This window comes from Protopterus annectens, chromosome 2.part1 (genome assembly GCF_019279795.1).
Source record: "Protopterus annectens isolate FY-2018-M chromosome 2.part1, PAN1.0, whole genome shotgun sequence".
NCBI classification, from domain to species: Eukaryota; Metazoa; Chordata; order Ceratodontiformes; family Protopteridae; genus Protopterus; species Protopterus annectens.
In genome coordinates, this window is record NC_056729.1 from 620,686,246 (window position 1) to 620,710,185 (window position 23,940).

At 35.8% G+C, this 23,940-nt stretch overlaps 1 protein-coding gene across 1 annotated transcript in view; it reads left to right on the forward strand.

Annotated features, from left to right (window-relative positions):
- The window catches only part of LOC122794883 (extracellular calcium-sensing receptor-like), a 207,700-nt gene extending 190,904 nt beyond the window's left edge, over positions 1–16,796 (forward strand). Inside the window, 2 exon segments of the mRNA XM_044063483.1 lie at positions 15,896–16,462; positions 16,465–16,796. Of these exon segments, the coding sequence (XP_043919418.1) occupies positions 15,896–16,462; positions 16,465–16,796 (899 nt within the window).
- The last annotated feature ends 7,144 nt before the right edge of the window (positions 16,797–23,940 follow it).

A 23,940-nucleotide genomic window follows, 5' to 3' on the forward strand; every position in this document is an offset into this window, starting at 1 on the left:
AAACCAGATAAAAAAGAAACTTCCATTTCAAGTGATTATATATGAACCAACAAATTCATAGGATAATTGTTTATCAACTGTACGTCCATCTTCTAAAACCACAATAGGTGAAAGGGCCTTTTCATAATTAGAACCAGCATCCTGGAACTACTTGCCCTCAAACATCAAAAATTAAGATTCCATTGAAACCTTTTAAAAAAAGCTCTTAAAGAACAGCTATACTCTAAATCCACTTCTAAATGCTTTCAAGACAATGAGTAACAATGCTAAATTACATACGCATTTGATCCATACAGTTCTTAATTGTGTATACTTCATTGCTTGGGCATTTTACATCACTATTGTATGTTTTACCATATGCAAAATAAGTATCTGTGCACATATGTAAATACCTCACTAATGTTTTCTTGTAATAGACTTTCCTTACTAGGTATTACCATCTCTGCCTATAAATCATTCTACATCTATTTAACAAATAGGCAGCAGGCAGTAAAGTAGGAGAATGAGTAATCCTCCATCCTCCAATTATCCCTTGGTGTACCCCAAGAATCAGTACTAGGTCCACTACTCTTTAACCCATTCATAAATGACCTACAGTGCCTCTCTGCATGCTACTATAGTCCTGTACCCTGATGATTCCATGCTTATCTGCTCTGCTAAAAGTCTATCCACCTTACGGCAAATAATCCAACAATCTTTCCCTTCTCTAGAGACTTGGATAGATAATTCTCAACTTCTATTAAATCCCCTAAAAAACTAATGTTATTTACCCCAAAGCAGTTTGACTCCCTAAAATGCAAGTTATCTATTGCCTATTCAAATTAAAATAGTGCCACATACCAAGTAATTAAACAAACTAATTAAATATGATTACCACATAGCTCAAGTCATTAAAAAGACATCAGAAGATGAGCACTTTGTACAGGGCCGAACAATTCCTCACTGAAGTAGCCTACTCTAGCATTGCTACAGGATATTTTCTCCCGACCATTTTCTATGCTTCTCTACTTTTTATACACTTAAATAACTGTATAAACTTCAAACTGCAACAATGTTGTAGCAAAAGTGGTAAGTTCAGTACTTAAATGTGCATCACTCAAACATGTAAATTGGCTAGAATTTCCAAATTCTCCTTCATTTGCCCAACTTCAGGTAGTGCATAATATTCCCCAACAATGCCCTTGACTTGCAAATCAAATACCCCTGTACTCACCAAACAGAACTTTAAGGCCCAAGGATAAAATGTTCCTGTGACCAAATCCCAAAATAAGACTGATGATTCACTATACTCATACTCAATCTCTAAAAAATATAATCTCGTCCCTTCTCCATAAGAGAAATCGGAAACATAAGGAAATTCAAGGCAGAGCTTAGCCTACACCTACAACAAACGTAGCTCTACACCTGTGCTTCTTTTTACATCTATAAACCTTCTTCTTACAGCTGTTCCTGTTAGGGGTCACCACAGTGGATCATCTGTTTCCATTTCTTCTTGTCCTCTGCATCTTGCTCTTTCATACCAACCACCTGCATGTCCTCACTCACCACATCCATAAACCTTATCTTGGACATTCCTCTTTTCCTGTTTCCTGGCAGCTCCATCCTTAGCATCCTTTTCCCAATACACCCAGCATCCCGCCTCAGCACATGTGCAAACCAATGCAATCTCAACTCTCTGGCTTTGTCTCCAAACCGTTCAACCTGAGCTGACCCTCTAATGTACTGATTCCCAATCCTGTCCATCCTCGTCACACCCAGTGTAAATCTTAACATCTTTAACTGTACCACCTCCAGCTCTGACTCCTGCCTTTTTGTCAATGCCACCATCTCCGATCCATATAACATAGCCAGTCTCACTATCATCTTGTAGACCTTCTTTTTCACTCTTACTGGTACCTGTCTGTCACAAATCACTCCTGACACTCTTCTCCACCCACTTCATCCTGTCTGTACTCTCTTCTTCACCTCTCTTCCACACGCACCATTACGCTGAACTGTTGATCCCAAGTATTTAATCTCCTCCAACATCTCCAGCTTTAGTGCTTGCATCCTCACCGTTCCTCTATCCTTCCTCTCATTCACACTCATATATTCTGTCTTAGTCCTGCTGACCTTCATTCCTCTCCTCTCTACAGCATATATCCACCACTCCTGGGTCTCCTCAACCTGTTTCCCACTCTCACCACAGATCACAATGTCATCAGTAAACATCATAGTCCACATGGACTCCTGTCTGATCTTGTCTGTCAACTTATCCATCACCATTGAAATAAGAAAGGGCTCAGAGCTGATACTTGATGTAATCCCACCTCTACCTTAAACACATCAGTCACTCCTACTGCAGACCTCACTACTGTCAGACTACCCTCATACATATCCTGTACCACTCTTACATACTTCTCTGCCACTCCCAACTTCCTCATACAATATCACAACTCCCCTCTAGATACCCTGTCAAATGCTTTCTCTAAGTCCACAAAGACACAATGCAACTCCTTCTGACCTTCTCTATACTTTTCCATCAACACTCTCAGAGCAAACATTGCATCTGTAGTGCTATTTCCCGGCATGAAACCATACTGCTACTCATTAATCATTACCTCCCTTCTTAACCTAGCTTCCAATACTCTTTCCCATAACTTCATGCTGTGATTGATCAATTTTATCCCTCTGTAGATACTAACACTCTGCACATCACCCTTATTCTTAAATATCAGTAACAAAACACTTCTTCTCTACTTCTCAGGCATCCTTTTACTTTCCAAGATTTCATTAAACAGTCTGGTTAAAAACTTCACTGTCATCTCTCCTAAACACCTCCAGGCTTCCACAGAAATGTGCATTGCATTTTATTTTATTGTACTATACAGTATTAATAATGCATAGCAAATAATTTGTTATTCGTTTTAAATATTTTCTGATGTTTATTTAATGTTTTGTTATCTATAACCTGGAGCTTTTCTCACCCAGGCCTCCAATGAAAAGGAGTTTCATGCCCAGAAGGATTATCCCAGTCAACAAATGCAATCAATTAATAAATAAATAAATAAATAATACACGAGTAACTAATAAATGTTCACTTGTAGCATATGTATTTAACTGTTGAATTCTTATTTACATGTGTACTCTTATCTTCATGCAACATATTTTACTTATTTAACATTTGCTGACCAGGAAAGTCTGACTAGGATAGAGCCTATTTTCAGCAGAGGCCTGGGGAGAAATGCTCTAGACATGTCTTTGGAATGTGGGAGGAAACCGAAGTACCTGGAGTAAACTCATGTGAATGCAGGGAGGAAATGCAGATTCCACACAGAAGGCATCCCAGCTGAAAATCGAACTGGAGAACCTTTACTGGTAAGGTGACAAGATTAACCACTGCACCACCCATATTATTTGTTTTATGTCTTGTACCCAGTTGTAGTGACTGAAAAGGGTTACTAGAGCAGTTCATCCACATGGTTATCAAATGGAAAATCAATCAGTCAATCAATCAATCAATCAATCAATCAATCAAAGTTACTAGAGCAGTTCATCCACATGGTTATCAAATGGAAAATCAATCAATCAATCAATATATAAATGCATCTCCTTTGTTTTGGACATTACATACCAGTGAATGGGAAGTTTTGTGTATTTAAATAATCATAGTTTCTAAGCCATTTTTCAATTGTTCACATAGTTTGAAAACGTATTTTCCCAGGCCTAATTAAATACCAGATTTCCTGACTTTTATTGATGAATTTCTTGTTTGAAGAGCACATTTGGAGTTTTTTTTATTCATTCCATCCATGCATTCTATCCTTTACATATTTTGCCATGGTGCTTTATAACTGCAATTATTTATCTCTGGTTAGCCTTAACTAAATGGATTTATTATATTCCTAGCTTTATCTTTTGTACATGCACACACTGGGTTCTTCATCAGTTGAACAGGCAATACCAAAGGCAAATATATATATTCTCAGTATATAAAATGACATTACTGCAATGCTTGAGTATTTCCTATAGACAAAAATCCAAAGGATACATCTCTCTTTGCACAGGTAATTCCAAAATAATAAAATAGGTTTTCGATGGCCCACATTGTTTATTAAGGCAATTCATCCAGCAAGTATTGACTGCAATGCATGCCATGTAAAAATATCCTTCAAATATTAAGATAATTGCTATCAAACATCTGTTATCTTCTATATAAGGACTTTACCTCTCTTCATCTCTGACATGTAAAATAATCACTGCTACTTTCAATAAGTCCAAAGCAATATTCTTCTGGACATCTACTAGGCTATGCAATGTACCCCCTGACTGGCCAGTTACATTTCCTGTTGGAGAAACCATTGAAGCTATCAAGTCAGAACCAATGGCATTTTCTTGATACCAAGCTTTCTTCATTCATATTGACTGGGTTGGTGAAAATTTAAAATCCATGCTAGGAACATATCACAGTGTGCCATCTTCCTTTACCTTAACAGATGTCATGGCACTTGACAATGGTGGACATTCTCATAAGACTAAGTGTACAATTCCCTTACTGAATGCATCTAAAACAGACATACTTGAATTAAAGAAGACTTGAATCTTTATACCAAATACCAGCAAGTAAGAATATCCATGTTTCATCATAAAAAAATGTAGGCTACCCCATCATTCACATTCATGTTTCCATTCTCCTTAGCGTACTTGTCTTTAAAGGTTTCCATACTGAACACTACCCTTCAGTAGATATAGGAAAACACTACGGCTTCTCTGCTGTTCTGAGATTAACTCTCAGACACTTAACATTATTTTCATATCTCAGTGTTGCAGTCGGAAAGACTTTGCTATCCAGTGACGCAAACTATGGAATTCTGACCCTTTGCGCTTAAGTATACTCAATACCATCCTGCATTCCGATCAGTCTTTAATAAGAATACAGAATTTAAATCACACCTCCCATCCTGTAGAGAACTTATTTAAACTGTTTTCTATTCTGACTTACTCCTGGTCCCATCTTGCCCTATTTTTTGTTGAATTAAATGGGTACTCATCCCTAACATACAAAAGGTTCATGCACTCAATCCATTTTAAACATGTTTTCAAATAATTGTCATGCTTGTTTCTTCATTAAAAGGAGTTGCATAAACTGTCCTTACTATATTTTAGAACGTTTATGTACACATCACTTGTTCTTTATTAATTGTTTGAATTTTCACTGATTATAATGAGAATGCTTGACTACGTTTACGCTCTGTAATGTTTACTCTTTGATTATCTCCTATGTTGTAGTTAGTAGAAATCATTTTATTTTTTTATTACTAGATTGCTGCTGAAAAGGGATCCTACTGGTCTACTCTGCCTACCTGCTCAAAATAAACACATAAGCAAATAAATAGAACAGCAATAAAAAAAACAGTGCAGGTGCACTGTAATCTCATTCTTCAGAATGGGAACAATGACATGTCAAAAAAATGATAAACTCTTAATATTAGAAAACTGAGGAAATCTATGGTACCTCTATATTAGAAGTTTTTACATAGAAATGCCTGTGTCTGTCATATTCCCAAACCCAGGTATATCATACCAGCAGAAATAAGACAGATGCCAGAAAAATCAAATTGCAGGGGATTGGAAGACTGTTTTAATCTGAACACCAAATATTGTAAAACAAAATACCACCCACGGGACACTAGAACCCAGCACCCAGTGCACTGAATAAGTACACATCACAACATGAATACACTGAGTCAGGAGAAACATTAGAGGGAAATTATTAAGTTTTCCATATTTCATAATTGCTTTTTAACATGCATTGACATGCACCTCATTTCTGTGACTGCTGGCAGTATCTTTTGCAAATGTCAAGGACTTTCTGCATTTTTGTCATAGGAAGGGAAGTGTTGATCTCTGCCAACTGCAGTGCAATGTATGACCACAGAACAATTATGTGGGCACAGGTGTGGTGTATTTATCAATTTTAAACAGACTTAAGGTTGGAAATGATAGTGAATGACAGAGAGGAAAAGAGGAAACAAGCAGAGGATAAAACACAAAGTGGGCAAGAAAGGAATGAGCAGATCGGAGGTGGGACTGGGGCAGACCTCTCAAATTCTTAGCTCAATAATCATGGTAAATTAAAATATTATATGTAACTATTTCATGACTGAAACCTTCAATGATTTGTCAGAAAACTACTGTTTTGGATTAGCAATTGGAGCTAGTCATGTACATTATTCACATATCTGAGATACTGAGAGGTATAGGTAGGAGTATATTTTGTGGTACAGGTACTCTTTTATGTTATTCTTAGAAAAGAGAAAGTTGGAGAAGGAAATCAGGGAAGAAAGAGGTGGGTAATAGAGTTGGTTACATCAGAGGGAAACATATACACTTGACTAACAGGGCCTGGATAAACACAATGGTGAAGGAGATAGACAAACAGAGGAAAAACAATGGCGATGAAATGATTGTAAAACATACAGGGGTGAGCATAAACACAACTGGAATGGGAACACCTGCTTTGAGGATAGGACTGGGTGTTCAAAGATGCAGTCTTTGCCAGCTTAGACCTAGTGGGAAATTACTTAACACCCTGGGAACCATCAGCACTAGGTCCTGCCTCAAAAGGTTCAGAGAACATTGAGCAGGAACGGGATTCATCTAGTCGCTGGAGCATGGTCTATATATAGATGATGCTAGCATCCAACATCCTCTCTATTATCTCCCCTACAAGCTATGCCAGTTCCTGTATCAAAGTATCACTTCCACTTGTACTGCTACTGGCAGGTATCACTTTGCCTGCATCTTGCTGCATCTTGTGCAGGCCTACCTGACGCAGGTGGTCCAGTTAGGGCAGGAGACAATAGGGAAGACTGTGGCATGCTGGGACTCAGATTTGTTGTGTGCCTCTTTTCATGGCAGCAGTGCTACTGATGCCACCTGTGGGGGAACAACAGGCCTTGCCAGTGGGACTGGTGCAGGTTACTCTGCTGCTGCATACAATAGAAATAAAGAGAGAAAAAAATGAACTCCTACCCTTTTGCAAATATCCCAGTTCCAGTTGCTTTATCTTTATTACTATCTTTGTTACTGCTAGTAAAGTTGGTTTAGACTTTGATTTCCATTTTCTAGTTATTGCTTTTTTGGCAGCCATAATAATTAGACTCAGCTAGGCCTTACTATGTCTAGGCAATTCGAACTCTCAAAAGCTCAAAAAATCATTTCCCTAGTCACTCCAATTTGCTCACCCAATAGCTCCTAAATGCTTTATCCCATGCATGGGTCTACTCAAATTATCTATAGTATGATCCCAGTTATTCTCATTAGGGGTATTATATAATTATTGACCATGGAATGAGCAAGGCCAGTCTCTGTCTAAATGGATAGGTTAACTGAAGCACAAAAAGGAAAACTGGCTAGGCTTAAAATGGCCTACAAGGGAAGCTAGACTAGTAGTTACCTATGAATCTAGAAAGGTAGGTATGTGTGTGTGTGTGTGTGTGTGTGTGTGTGTGTGTGTGTGTGTGTGTGTGTGTGTGTGTGTGTGTGTGTATACATATATATATCAAAAATCAGCCAATCAAACATGCCAGCAGTGTTTCTGTGCAAGATTGCGATACAGTGAGTATCAGGGAATTTGCTCTTTTCTCACTGAAGCACAATCTTAGAGTTGGTGCACGGTGGAGTGGGGCTTGCCCCACTACAAAAACAATGTTTGTGCTTTTTCTTCTTGACAGGCTGCTGATTGACAAGCTGTAATCAATCAGTTGCCTTCTAATAGACTTTACTTTCGATGACTTGTCAAACACATATATATATATATAGATTGATATATAAGAGAGATAAAGTAAAAGGAAAATGCACTGTTTATATTAGTCTAATAAATGTAGGCTGCGCATGAAAAGACTAATGGGCAACAGCAATAAATTAAAATAGAAAAAAAAAATATCAGACCAATGAAGACTTACTCCTGGTGCACACACAAGGCAAACAAGCAATCATTTGTTATGAAGAATAGGTTAGCAGTTAGCACAGAGGATTAAAGTTAGGAGCGAGTGAGTAATGAGTTATTCATAGTCCAGTCTTTGATTCTGTACAACTTCTTACAGCCTAATGTGCAACTCTGAGCAGACCATTTAGTGCTCTGGGACAACTGGAAAAATGGGCAAGGTTACTTGGTCATCAACTGAACTACTTACTGTGTATCTACTTACAAAGAAGTTCTGATACCATGAACCTTGTATCTCCTCAAAAAGAGAGATGTCTCTTATTCCCAATGCAATCACAAAAGGAAAACCCTAAAAAGATTCCTGATATTTCATTGAGAGTCTATTCATTGAATTTCAGCCACATAAAGCAAATTGGTTGAAGCTTAAACTCAACAAAACCTTTTTTACACTGTGCATTTGAGTGGCTTTTGCTCCCTCATCCTTTCTGAGCTGTTTAAATCCACAGCAACACATCCACAGGGAAAAGAGAAAAAAAAAACTAATGCAGGTGTACACAGGGAATCCTGCAACAGTGAGTTTTTATAAAAATCAGTGACCAAAGGGTTAGTGTCATTAAGTTCTACTCAGCATCTTAGAATATTATCCATTAGATCAGTATCTGAAAAGCCAGTCCCAATAATTTGGGGAAATTAAACTAGATACACATAACACACAACAATGTATATACAGTATCTTGCTTGGGTTTCTGTCCTTTCTATCCAATCAGACTAAAGACTTGCAGCATGGTCTGTAAGTATGAAAAATGGGTTAAGGAGATACTTTATATAAAAGGAAATATATTAATGTTAAGATGAATGAATGCAAGTATGTATAATATTAAGTAATGGGCAAAGAGAAAGATGAAGCATGTGGGTTTTGTGGAAGTATATGTTAGCTAAATTTCAGAGGTCAGATGCTATCTCAGTAGGTTGGTTGTTCAGGGTTGGACCTGCATCAAAAATTGCCACACCATGGTTTATCCTACAGAAGAATTCAAATGCAGCTGCATTTTATGCTATTGCTTTGACTAGATATAAATCTGTCATTATTGTTATATTATGGAATGGAGCTCTAATTTTGGTTTGTGTAGTGGTGCTATCACTGGCCATTTTCATGTACCACAGAGGGCCATTTGTGGACCTTGGAAAGCCAATGTGATTTTATTGTGATTTAGGCTATCATTTCCAAACAATGTTTTACAATAATAATCGTGATGGGTAGACCTGTACATTGTTCACTTATGGAAAGTGATGATCTGCAGTGTTTACAGTATGCCAATACCCATCTGAACATCCATTTTCTAATCTGATTGGTCTTACTGAGAGCTAAAATGATAGCAAGCTGAGCAGGATAGACTGGACTGTACTATCTGCAATAATTCCAGCACTTATCACAGGATCATAAGCCATTCATATGAAAGCTAAGTAGCATACACTGTTGCATGGTCTGGATCTAGTTGTGTCTGGTACACCTTTAATGTGAGGCACCATAGGATATTCTTACCAAGTGTTGAAATCCTTTCAACTTTCTCTTCTCAGCCATAGGAACAATGGTTTTAAGATGTTGCCATATAGTATAGTCCCAGAAACATCCTGAAGGAACATGATTTCCACTACTTTTTTCTGTGATCTCACTGTCTCTGTTACTACCTAAAGCTTGTGAAAACAAGAGCAGATCATGATACAGACTGATAATATGAGAATTTTGTGTCACAGTTCATCTCCTGCTTCACCAAAACTGTCCAATGCACTGCCTGTAATGTAGCTCCTGATGCAGTCATCTGCTTGGTCATCTACCAGTTGTCTCTATTTTTGCTTCAAAACAAGAACAAAGATACATAATGCTCTTCATTAGGGGGTAGCTGCTACCCACTTACTACCAGAAAGCATTACATGCTTTTTGGGGAGAAGATGACTTGAATTTGAAGATTATGACTTTTATTTTACATCCTTTACATCATGCTCCAGGGATCACAATCTGCAAAGGCTAAGGCCATTACTTCCCTAGAGTGGATACTCTTCCAACCATGGCTATATCTTAATACCTGTCTATGAAAATCATAAACAGGAGGGATACAAGACACATATCTGGTAGAGTAATAATACCACCTAATGATAAAAATATGAACACAATTCTAATTCAAGAAATACAGGAATTTACAGGTAGTCGGCAGTAATCCAAGGAGCCTAATACTGATCTATCACTTCCTTCAAGACACACTTGGCTACACAGGCATATGCTTTCTCCCATTTCACAAATCATACATACACCATACTGGTAAGACCCCATGACCCCATGTAATTGAGCAAGGATAAATAGTTGATCTATTTTTCCAAAGTCATGACAGAATCTACATTTTTTCACCATTTGAATAGTTTGCATTCCAAAGATCTATCACTGGAGTTATTGGAAAGCTGATGAGTGTGATCTGCTTGTAACTAAAATAATCTCTCCTGTTACCCTTTTTGAAAATGGGGTATACTGTCCAAATTTGAAAGTCAGGGACACTGTCCCCATTTTTGACTCTATTTTACACAGTTTGTTGCCAGCCACACAGATATTGCAACTTTATTCATTGCTATCAACTACCTATATTAGGTTGCCTGTTAGTACTAAAAAAAAAAGTCTTCACAGCTTGTTGCCACTGCTGCACTTTTTACTGTTTTTTTTTTTTTTTTCTACTACCATTTCCTCTTTGACAATAGTACTGAAAATGCAGGGTCTTTCTGCCTCATCCCACTTACAATGCACACAATATATCAGCTAGAACGTGTGGGAAGGAGAAGAAAGCCTGAAAATTAAGTGATTGATAATATGGAACTGTACTTGAAATGCAGAAGTTGCAAGACATTGATGCTTGGTAGTTGATGTGCTTTTTCGGTGTTGAGTAGTTGCCCATAGCTCTGAATCTCTTAGCTCATGAATCAGGCACAAAGTCAAAAATAAAAATGCAATAATTAGGGGACCACATAGAACTCATTTGTCACTGTATTGTGCAAACAAACATTGTGCAGGCATGTTCACAGGCATAAGTATACTAAAAGTCAGTGTTGCTTTTATTTAATTTATTTATTTTTATTTCATTACAGTCAGACATTTGAGATGTACTCAGACAATAAATTGTCTATAATTACTGTGTGTCCTGGTCTGTTTGTGGATGAAAATGACTGACCACTGTTGTCTGCTCATTATTTTGGCATTGTAGGACTAATGTAAATCCATGTTTGATACTCCACTGTGGTTACTGTTTTTCTTTTTTAAACAAAGCTGAATATCATAGAACTGTGGTTATTTCTGACATGATCAGATGTCTTCAGTTAATACAGTCAACAAACTATCCATAACTGCTAGTGAGAGGGTGTCTGTGAATAAAAGAGGCTCTTTGTTCTTTGCTCTGTTTAAACCATCATTGATCTGGCTCTGCATGGCTAATGTACTTTTGTGTGAAGTAAATTTGATTACTTTGATATGGTAACTGTGTCTGTTAAAAATACTTGCAAAACAGCACTATGGCCATTTTTGTTATTATTTTTATTATTATTACTATTATTAATAATAATATGATTGTTATTGTTTTCACTACTTCCGACTTTTACCACATTCAGATATCAGAGCTGTGTATAATTAATAATGTGGATATAATTGGTAGCACAAGAGCTGTTGGGGAATGAAAATGTGTGATCCTACTGTCATGATCATGTTTAGTTCTCAATAATCTGGCTTGACAACACTAGTGTGCATTAGTGTAAAGGAAGTATATACTTAAAAAAGACCACTGTAAGGTATTTATTTACTTTATTACTGACATTTAAGATATATACAGTAAAGTGTCTGTAGCTGATGGGAACAAAGACCATATGCTGGTGAAAGTAAGTGACTCACATTAATAACTATTAAGCATTCATTAATCTGGCATGATAGCAACAGTGTTACACAATGCATTTGCTGAAAGTGGTGTAAAATTATTATTTCTATAACTATGTGTGTGTGTGTGTGTGTGTGTGTGTGTGTGTGTGTGTGTGTGTGTGTGTGTGTGTGTGTGTGTGTGTGGGTGTGAGTTTGTTTGTGCTTGCCTTTGTCTGCATATGTGCATGATTTTATTGGGGTGTTATACTGTATTTAAGGGTAACAAGCTGACAGAATTTATTTCACTTTCCATCATAGTCAGACATCTATACTGTACACAATAAGTGGATATATTTGGTAGTATGGGCAGGAAGTGGGTGAAATTAATTGATCACATGCAAATTGCTGCAGTGTGTAGCATTGCCATCTCACTGTACTTACATCTCTGTCAGAATTATTGATGGTGGTTCCTTCTGTGTTGTGTCTGCATGCCCATCATGTCTTGCATGAGTTGTAGACAGGTGCTCTGGTTTCTACAAACACACTGATGTTATGCCATATGTGAACTGGTATTCTTTCAATTTGTCTGTAGGTAAGTATGCATAGTGTGTGTGTGTGTGTGTGTGTGTGTGTGTGTGTGTGTGTGTGTGTGTGTGTGTGTGTGTGTGTGTGTGTGTACATGTCTATTTTGTGACAGACCTGTCTTGCTAGGGGCACTGTAAAAATGTATGTGTGTTTGTGAAACTATTGTTTGTTAATGCTGACAATACTAGGGGCACACTCTTCTAAGTAGCCATAGAAAACAGTTAAAAAAAGCAATTATGTTCCAGAAAAAAGTAAAGAAATTCATCACAGTTCATCTAAATCTTAAGAACTTTTGCAGGCCTGGCAGCTCAAAAAACCTTTAGCTGTATTAAGGGAGTTTTGATATACATGTTGGAGGGGCATGCCATATTCAACCTCTGTCCTTGCATTATCCAGTTTAAAATCAGCCTTATTCAGAGGTGTTCACAGAAGGTTACTATATGTTATTTGAAAGCTGGGGATTATGTGGGTTTACAAGACTAGTGTGCATTTGTATAAAGCAAGTGTATACTTAAAGTAAATAAATACCTTCCAGTGGTAATTTTAAATCAGTAATATCTAAGATATTATACAGTAAAGTGGCTGTAACTGATGGACACCATTGTATGCAAGACTTAATGTTCAAGGCTTACCACAGAGGTTTCTAGAAGGTGAGTACAGCTTGTCTTTTGGCAGCATACATTTTAAGAGCAACACGTTAGAAGGTATTACTTGGATCATTATTATTTCAATTTTGTCATGATCAAGCATCAAGCATCAGACATGTATGCAAGTGACTAGTTTTTAGTGTGGAGAGAAGATAAATGTGCATATATATCGGACAGCATCAATCTCAGGTATCTTACTCCATTCATTTCTTCATTTTTTTTTCAGTCAGACATCAGAGGAGTAGACAGAAGTCAAATGAGGAGGCATGTGTGGCATGTTGTGTATATGCATAACAACAACAACTTGAAATATCACACTGTAGGCATTTGTTCTTTCACTTTCGTCATAATCTATTACCAGAGGGTTGCAAAGAAAGTGACAATGTTTTGTGGGAAAGGAGCAGAGAAGAAGACACTATCCTAGATATGATTTATGCATCTTTGTAAGCATTTGCCTTGCCAGTTTATTGAGAAATACTAATTTGTTAGCCTTGAACATTAAGACTCGGACACAATTTATTTCTTCCTTGTAAGGTAATAAGCTTGAATTTCTTGCCTTGGTCATTATTGGATGAAAGTGCTAAAGAAAGGCTTTAAAATGCACCACAAAGCCTCTAGAACCCCAGTGCTTATGGGAGCACCCACTGCTTAATTCAGTTATTTCACTACAGTCTTGACCATTTAGTGTGTATTGATAGAATGAGTGAAAAAGCTGAAGAGTAAGGCAAACTGTAATAACAAATAAGTAATTCAGATGGCGGAGGCACACTAGGAGTGGGAAAAGATAGAGGGTAGAGAATGAAAAGCAAGAATTATTACCATGAATTAAACTTAAAACTTACTATTATGAATTCATTTAAAGCCTTGAGGGGTTAAGGGTGTACTATTTTCTGGCATATTTTTTTTTAGATAGGTAACATTTTTCATTTCTTCAGTTCTTGTGTGGATGCATAGTGCTCACCTATAACTTAGATCTAAGTTGTGTTGGTATATGCAACTGTCTATCCAGCTAGTGTTCCTCTGTTGTCCTCATTGGTTACACATGGAACATTTTTGATGGAATTTACATCCCACAGTCAAGATCTGAGCACTGTGCTTGATGATAGTTTGTATAGTGGAGCAGGAAATTATGTAATTTTTATTATGTTAAAGTTTAAAACAGATATACAAATGTAATGGGGCAGATTTACAATGATAAAGATTCTTTAGTACTGAAACCCATCTGTGGTTTGTGCATCTGTCCTTGGCTTCCATTTGCAGTTGTGAAAATAAAAATGTTGTAGCCTACTGTCTTTTGATGGGTGTGGTGTTGGCTTTCCTATAGTGAGTTGTGGATCATTTTGAGTTTTAGCACACATCACATTTACTGGTCCATCTATGTGTGGTGCAACTTATTTGTTTTTTCATGTTATTAGCCATGAATTTTTCTTTTAATAAAAATTCACATTGATTCTCTTCCTTTCCCTTTCATTCTATTTAGTGAGTTTTTCATGTTATTAATTTATGTCTGTTGTTGTAGTGTTTATGTTATCATTTATTTTGTTTAATCCAATGTTTGTGCAAAGATCTGTTTTGTTTAAAACATCAATTTTTTCAGGAGAGTTCTAGTATGTAAGTGATTATTTGTAGAACATCTTTTTTATTTAAATTCACCAAGTTTGAAATTTGATAAACTTATTTTTGAGATACATAAGTCTTGTAGTTTGTTCAGGGAATTTATTATTATTCCATAGTTAAATTTTGAAAAAAAAAACTTCTTCCAGTAGAAATGTGAATTATTCAATAAATTTTAGTAATTTTACTCCTTTTTAATTAAAATAAATAAATGTTTCCTATCACTATTGGTGCATCACTTTTTTAGAATTATTTTATTTCTGCCATTGTTGTAGTTGTTTTAGCAGTCCAGTGAATACATGTTCATGGAAGGTTCAAAAACATGCACTTTTAATCCATCTTAGAAATCAGTTCTTGATGGGTTTGTACTATTTTTGATAAGCTTCCACAAAGGGAGCCACTACAAATAAACATTTAGATATTATCAGATATTGCATCACTAAATTTAATAACGGTCTACTTTTGCATTGTTATTGTTTTTTCTTTAGTTGCTAAAATAGTTTATTTGACTTTATAGTACACAGTACAATGTTTCTGCCATCATGTTCATGGGCCAGTCCATGTACTCCATTATATTTACCTCTTCAGTTCAGATGCCATGTTTAGGGCATACCTATTGATTACAGATGAAATAAAGATAAAAAAAAATGAGAGCATTCTGGGATAATAGTCATCTGTAGGACATTGCTGAAACTGCTGATGTTCTTGTAAGTCAGTGTTTTAGTTAAGAATCTGTCTGAGAACCAGTGACGTATGTTTGAAGTGTGTCTAGTCTACAGAAAAAAATAAACTGATGTATGTTTGGGATTTAAATATACATCAGCTCTGCATGATACTTCTCTTTACTTATCATGAAAGTCTTTTGCCTTAGGGAAGTGTTTACAGCGGGTTGATTGTATCACTTCTGTCTGTACAGTATATCAATGCAGTAACAAAGCAATGTTATCATTCTTGTGTTATCCGGCTGATGTTGCTGCAAACACATGATATGAATGAGTTCCATATAATATGTACTCAGTCTAAACGGTACTTTCTATCCTACCTAAGCAACAGAACTGAGTGCATTAAGCAATTTAGATCTTCAAAATGTTATAGAATGAGTCATGAACTCTGCAAGCTGTGAAGTTCCAACAGATAATAACATGACATATCACTGATATTTTAAATGATTTAATGAAGATTTTTTTTTGTTTTTCATTTTAAATCACATCAGTCATTCTTTTTGTCTCTTAACAGATTCTTTGGACTGTTGGAAATGCCCAGACGATCAGTGGCCTAATGAGAAATGTGATGCTTGTCTCCAAAAAGTGATAGAGTTCTTAACATATGAAGAACCCCTGGGTATAACTCTTGCTGTCATTGCTCTGTTCATGACTCTGCTGAATTCTTTAGTGTTGGGAATTTTTATTAAACAAAGAGAAACGCCAATAGTCAAAGCTAACAACAGGGAACTTAGCTATCTCCTTCTTTTTGGACTCATGCTGTGCTTTCTATGCTCCTTAATATTTATAGGTAAACCAACTGCAATAACATGTCTATTTCGTCAAACCATATTTGGTATCATTTTTTCCATCAGTATTTCCTTAGTTTTAGCAAAAACTATCATTGTGGTTATTGCTTTCAAAGCAGCAAGACCTGACAGTAAACTGCAATTACTACTGGAGCCAACTGTACCTAAATTAGTAGTCTGTTTCTGTTCTATTGGGCAATTTATTATATGTGTTATTTGGATATTAAGCAACCCTCCTTTTGTGGACTACAATGCAAAATATGCAAATGGGAAAATAATAATTGAATGCAATGAACACAATGTAGCATTTTTTATTGCATGCTGGGATATCTGGGGGGTTTATCTATTGTGTGCTTTGCCGTTGCTTTCTTGGCAAGAAATTTGCCTGACACGTTCAATGAAGCTAAATTCATTACGTTTAGCATGTTAGTATTTGTCAGTGTCTGGCTGTCCTTTATACCTGCATACCTGAGCACACAGGGCAAATACATGGTTGCAGTGGAGATATTTGCAATCTTAGCCTCAAGTGCTGGATTACTCAGCTGTATATTTTTACCCAGATTTTACATAATTTTATTTCAGCCTCAGAAAAATACAAAGAAGCATTTAATGGGGAATGTTCAGTAATGTGTCTTAAAACTATAGAAATAATTGTATTGTTATAGTTTTTAAAATGCAATTGCATTTTTAAAGTGTTATTTGCTTTGTTTTTCTAACTATGCAGAAAAAATGCACAACAAAATGTAGAATGTAGAAAACTGTTTACAAGTATATGTATTTTAATATAGGGGGATGCATGTATTATCAATGAATAAAATAAATACAAATAAAGACAGATGCAACACAAGGAATATCTACAAATCATTCACCATTTTGAAAACAAGTCTCGTTATAATTGCTTGTCTGTACCATAGATTTGTGGGTTGTGAAGAGGATGGTCATGATCTAGGCACCTTCTTCACTTATCAGGACAGTTCAGCTTTTTTAGTATCTTAATTTTTTTAAATTTTTTAAATTGTACTTTTTGCAAGGTAAGTGAGAGTCCTAGAACTCATCATAGGCAGATGTTTAGGAATTACTAAAAAAAGCTATGTAGTGTCTTCAAGTCCCATTATTGGTGTCCTCTAAGTACCATAAAACAAAATTGGCCTAGACTTGTCTTTCATTCTCTGTCATCTCAATTTCTAAGGCTACTATGTTAATATCTTTAAATCAGTTGGTATATGTATCTTGCATGGCAAAATATTCTATATAACATAATTCTGTGCAATAGTATATCCTTCTCTGTATTCCACATAATTTGAAACTAGTTTTAATCACACAGGCATAGCACACTTCATACCACAGTCCCCATCTAAAGGTTACAGTTTATATGCACACTTGGTAATCCACCACTATACGGCCAATCATAACCAGGAAACCTGCTATGTGTACTAGAGATCCATTTAAAGTAGATATAAAAAATCAAGCTATTCATTTACAGAAGATATAGGTCAGATTCTGGTATAGTAGATATAGTTTTGAATTTAAGGAAGAGAACAAATTGTAGTCTTCTTACTGGTCTGTTTGATGAAGTAAACTTATTTCTGTGGAGATGAATTAACCTGTTCCTCACATCAGTATTAAACCACCTAAACATTTGATCCTGAATAAAATTAAACATTGCTCAATTAATTAAAACCAAATGAAATCCTAGGCTACATACCAATGTCAGATACCCATGGGTCCTCTGTCAAGTTATTTATATTTATTATATTTATTTATTAATTACATTTGTTTACTGGGTATTGTCCATCTGGGCCAGAAGCCCATTTTCAGTGGAGACCCAGGGAGAAAAACTCTTGACATATAGTTGAGAATTCTAACAATACTAACACTACAAACAAATTTAACAAATATTAATAATGTTTAACACGTATTAGTGTATACTTCAAAAGCAATTAATTATGGTAAAGACATGAAATACGGTTTGTGTTTTACCAAACATTTGTTAAAAGAAGACATATTTTAACAGTGCCAGGAATGGTACAATGTAAGATTGGTGTGCTTGACTAGAATTTAAGACCACTCTAGCTTCTAATAGGAGAAATGTAAGCAAAACTTTATCTATGATAAGATAAAAAGTAGTTATGGGGGTTGAGCTAGTTAGGAGAAAGAGCAGTAATATGAGATACAGTCGGGATATAGTTGTACTTGTTATAAAATATAAAAACAGTCCCCTCATTTATCTCTCTTCATTTTGTTCATCCTTTCCTTAATAGCACTATGTAATGTTAGTTTCTAGACTTCTTCTTAACAATACAACATAGCCTTAATACTAGATAAAGTATTTGCAGTTTAAAGTTTGCTTTTATACATATTCTCAATGTATTAAGTTGTAAAGGCGAAACTCTAAAAGCTCAGGTGTGGTAAGTACAAAGTAACCTTTTGAGGTTTTTTTACATACGTAGTTGTGCTAAATGTCATCAGAGTTCAGAACTCTAAATATTAGAGTCACAAACAACCACACACACACACACACACACACACACACACACACACACACACACACACACACACACACACACACACACACACACACACACACACACACACACTTTGAAGGACCAGCAAGGTGAAACTGAATACTCGTTCTTCTCAAAGAATCGGTTTTCTGGCTTTGACTTGGCTTTATATGTTCAAAGAGGTGCAGAGAGGAGCATTCCACCACATTCAGGTACAGACAACAGTATTTTAAACACAAATGTGCCTTTTTCCATATATGCAACAAATCTTGATATACACAACCTTATTAAACGCAGCTGTCATTTTTCTTTTCAGTTACTGCTAGTCACTTTGGGTTCAGTATCATTACTGTTAGAAATATTTAGCTTATTTAAAACATGGTGAATCTGCACTGGTTTATGAATATGAGCTACCCTTTGAAATTAGAACTGTATTACAGTCAAACTTGAAAAAGAATATTGCTTCTCACTTGGTCTACCTGTGCAATAAACTTAAACAAGTAAATTTAATTATGCAGCTAATCTGTTTATATGAACAAAAAGAATCATGCAGTAACCATAGGAAAGCAAACTCTGTCATGACATGACAGACTAAGTACTGGTCATTTCTTTTGTAGACTGATTTGTGTCAACTATGATTCACCCTTTGAAAATCTTTTTGTCCTAATATATATATATATATATATATATATATATATATATATATATATATATATATATATATATAGATAGATATTGCTATAAAAAGCACATTTTCATATTTGGAATGCTTTAACAGAAGAAGCAATGCAGCTACTTTTTACAACAAAGTGCTGAAAAGCACTTATAAAGTGACATGTTTCATGTACATAAATGTAAATTAAAATATTGATAACTCCATCTCTCTGTTTTTAAAATTATTTTCTAATGCATTGGGAATTTAATATAATGGGTTGGGAGTTTGGTATAATGTTTAAGATGTTTCCCTTACAAACACAAGGTATTGGGTTTGATTCTTGTATGGGGTAATATGATAAGCTTAAAATGGCCCACATGGGCAGTTGGCTTAGTACTGATCTATAAAAATATTGCTGAAGTTAATTGCTTTCTCAATATTGGTAATGCTCCACAGACCACAGAGATAAAAACTGGAGGTGTATTTTATTTATGGAAACATTATAACTATCACTATTTTTAAGATACAAATCCAATGCATCTATTTCTGCAGAATAAATAAAAGCAGCAAATGTGTGTCTGACTGCTAAAATAAGCACTATGTTTACAGTTTTATCCAATAATTAACTGTGGACTTGTAAGTTCACATCTGAAATGCAAAACAGCTAAAAGTAATATATCTGTATTATGCACTGGGTTAATATAAACACAATCAATCACATTACTGGTTTAACCAGGTGTATATATACTTCATACATTACTCTATAATAGCCTCAAAGATAGCAACATGTAAACCAATTTTTATTACCTGGACTGTGAGCAGGGAATCCACCATTTTTGGACAAATTTATTTCCAAACTTAGTGACTGTATTTTTTCTTTTTTTTAAGGTACAAAGTTGAGCTGTGTATACTTTTGCATGACTGATATTCATTTTAAAGAATCTGAAATATAGAAATAAATCAATTGATAACACTTTTGTTGTTGTATTTGTATTACAAGTTAATTCTGAAGAAGAGCACTGTTTGACTTGCTAGTTTTATCATTTTTTTTCATTTTGCAGTGTACTATCATAACCCCCTTTGTCTTTATTTTAGGCAGCGTGCTGCATGATTACAGTAATTTATAATTGGATTTAAATGACTGAAGCTGTAAGAAACTATTTTTTGTATCTTGAATTCTTCAGTAAATAACAGTACAGCATATAATGCAGTTTTGTACCTGAAAAACAGGTAGTATACGCAATACTAGGATACTTTTCCTTCATTGCCATTAGCATGCAAGGATTTTCTTTTTTTTGACTCAACAAATAAAAAATAGAATAAGGAAAGAAATGGAATTGTATGCAATGTGGAGAGCAGGAAATATGTGGAATTCTGGATTTCCTAGGGAATCATGGACAGTTAGCCTGAAAAAAAATAATTTTGGACAATTTTAGCCTTAACTGGGCTTATACATGGGTACCTCACAGGCCTCTGATGACTGAGTCCCTGCAGCTAATAGAGGAACTGCGATCTCTTTTGGATCATATACCTGCAACTGTCATTTGGTTGTTAGTACAGACATATTTTTATAATGGTATGGAAATCTAGAGGCATTTTCTATCCTAGTCACCATTTGTTTCACTTCACAGTAGTAGTTTCTATCAAAAGGTTCCCCAGATTACAAATTACCTCAGTTTAAGGTGGGATTATCCCTGAGGATGTTTAGCCATCTCTACATCTAGCTCCAATACTACAAGCTGATGAGATGCAAGATAATCTATTGGGCTTATATACACTGATCCCTTCAACTGATCTGAGTGATTTAGCTTGAGTACACAATCATCTTCCATTTTTCAGAGCATATACAGTGGTGGAAAAGCTCTTAGTGACAGAAAAGGAAAAAGTATAAGCTTGTGTATCACTGGAGGGTGGGCCAACTGGAATATTACATTATTAATTTATAAACTAATATGTGCTTGTTTAATCACTGGATACATGTAAGAAAGCATAGCTTCTGTCTACTGAGATCTCCATAGTGTCTTGAAAATGTACTCACCTATTTCAGTAAGTAGACAAGCTATGAAGAAAAAGGTTTACTGCAAGGGTGACTAAAAGGTTTGATATAGAATGCACCATAAAGAAATTCACTTTTTTTTCTTTTGGCCTACGAACATACCTCTTGACCTCTTAAAGCAAGAAATCTGGATAAAAGCATAAATAATGGGGGAATAAAGGACCAAATATATGGACAATTTTTAAGTATTGCTCTTACAGACTTAAAATGTTAACAGAATAGCAGGTTTTGCATTAGCATAAATTTTCTGATGGGTATGAAGTCTGAAACCCAAATGTCTGTCAGACTTCAGTCTTCAATGATTTGCCAATAATTTGCCATAAAACCACAATTTTATAAACAAAATGGCCCAAAAACATGAGACAAAAATTTGGACAGTTGAGAGGTATGCCTGGGGGGCGGGGGGGTGCTGGATATCTAATATGGAGTCTTGTTGGTTTGGGACCACTATTCTACAAAATGCTTTTGTTTTCTTTTTAAAAAGATTTCTTTCCAGTATCTTTAAAAAAGTTTGGTGATACATATCCTCATAAATGATATATGGAAATAAACAATGAAAGTACCTCCTTTTTAATAGCAGTCCCTTTTGTGGTTGGTTGCGCCACTGCTTTAAGGTTATCATTTTGGAAGTCAATGTCTTGGATTAATTTCAACTCATTGAAACAGCACTGCTATGGGTCATGTACATAACCCTTAGAGAAAGAGACCACAGAGGAAGTTTTATTTTATTTATTTGGCCTCATTAATTTTTGCTTGTAACATTTTATTCAGTAAATCATATGATACTGATTGACCAGCCATGATCTGGCCATGCTAAGTCATGTCTATCATCTCTAGACTGATGAAGAGTTATATTCAGTCTGTAAGATATGTTTGAGAGACCTGATTCTAGGTTATACACCTACAGACAATTCATCCTACATTACTGGTTACTACCTATATGTTGCCACCAGAAGATTCTATGAGGTAGAACCACAGTAATTGGGCATAATAATGCATATGACCCTCTACTTATGATATTGTTTGAACTATCTTTTCATGTTAAATAAAGTACTGTGGAGATCTCTTTGTCTGATGTTTGTGATTAGCAGCTAAACAAGAATGGAAAAAAAAAAAACTGAACCTCAACTTATTCCATGTGGTTGTCACTGACACTAGACAAGCAAGTAGCCTTTGGACAACTTTTTACCTGTTTCACCCCAAGAGCAGTTGTTTCTCCTTTCAACTAGCAAATAATTATAATGGTAATATTGAATACACAACCTTCCAATGTAGTACAAACCATTAATCTAGCAATATGTTAACAAATGAACAGTAACAGATAAACAGTTCCCGAGTCTCTGGACAGTTGGTCACCAGGTTTCTCCTAAGAGCAGTTGTTTCTCCTTTCATCTAGGAAGCAATCCTGGTGTTGGTTATGAAAATACAAGCATCCAATGCAGTATAAACAATTAATCTCACAGTGTATGGTGTCTGTAATTAGACTCCTTCCAGCTGGTTTTATAATAGTGTCAGGAGAATTACATTAATTCTGGCACTTACATTAAAACAATGTATGTAGGTAAATGTTATTGAGGTTAGTGAGAGCAGTGGCTCCCTACAGAACTCTCATTTTCTCTATTTAGTGCCGAATGTGATATGTTTCTTCCCTGGGAACCTAGAGCTGTCTGTATTATTCTTGTTCTACTCTTGCTTCACAGATCACCTTTTACATCTAGACTAACATACAACTGTGTTTGCTTTCACAACAATGTTGTTGTGTCTTTCGGCTTTTCCCGGTTAAGGGTCGCCACAGTGGAACTCTCTATTTAGTGCTGAATGTGATATGTTTCTTCCCTGGGAACTTAGAACTGTCTGTATTATTCTTGTTCTACTCTTGCTTCACAGTGCACCTTTTACATCTAGACTAACATACAACTGTGTTTGCTTTCACAACAATGTTGTTGTGTCTTTCGGCTTTTCCCGGATAAGATTCGCCACAGTGGAACTCCGGTCCGCTAATGATTGGCAGTAGATTTTTACATACCAAGTTGCCAGCCCTGACGCACAACCTTCAATGAAGGTACGCCCATTCACACATGTCTCCAGACAGAAGACGCTCTAGCTGAGAATTGAACGGGACAACGTCTTACTGTCAGGTGACAGCGCTACCGCAGCACCACCACTGCAGTAATACAATCACTAATATTTTCAAGTACAATATTTTCATTATCTTGGACCTCACTACCTTAATGATTTTGTATTGTAGTACTACCCAGGTAGAAATTTATATGGAACTAAAACAGGTCTGAAAATTCTAAAGATATAGGTGTGGATTCAGTAACGCTTACAGGGTCCACTAAGACAGTGAGCATGTCATGCCACAATGCACAAATGATAGCACACTGTTTTGTATTCAGTAAATGGCTCTATATCTTGAGCAGAGCTGTGCAAGCACTGTAAACATTGTGGCATGTTAATTGCAAGATAAGCAGATGAATTGTATGCTAATCCAAGGAGCTATTCAACAAAACTATAAGGCAATCATGTAGACTCATTGTAGGTTTTCCCTGTGAA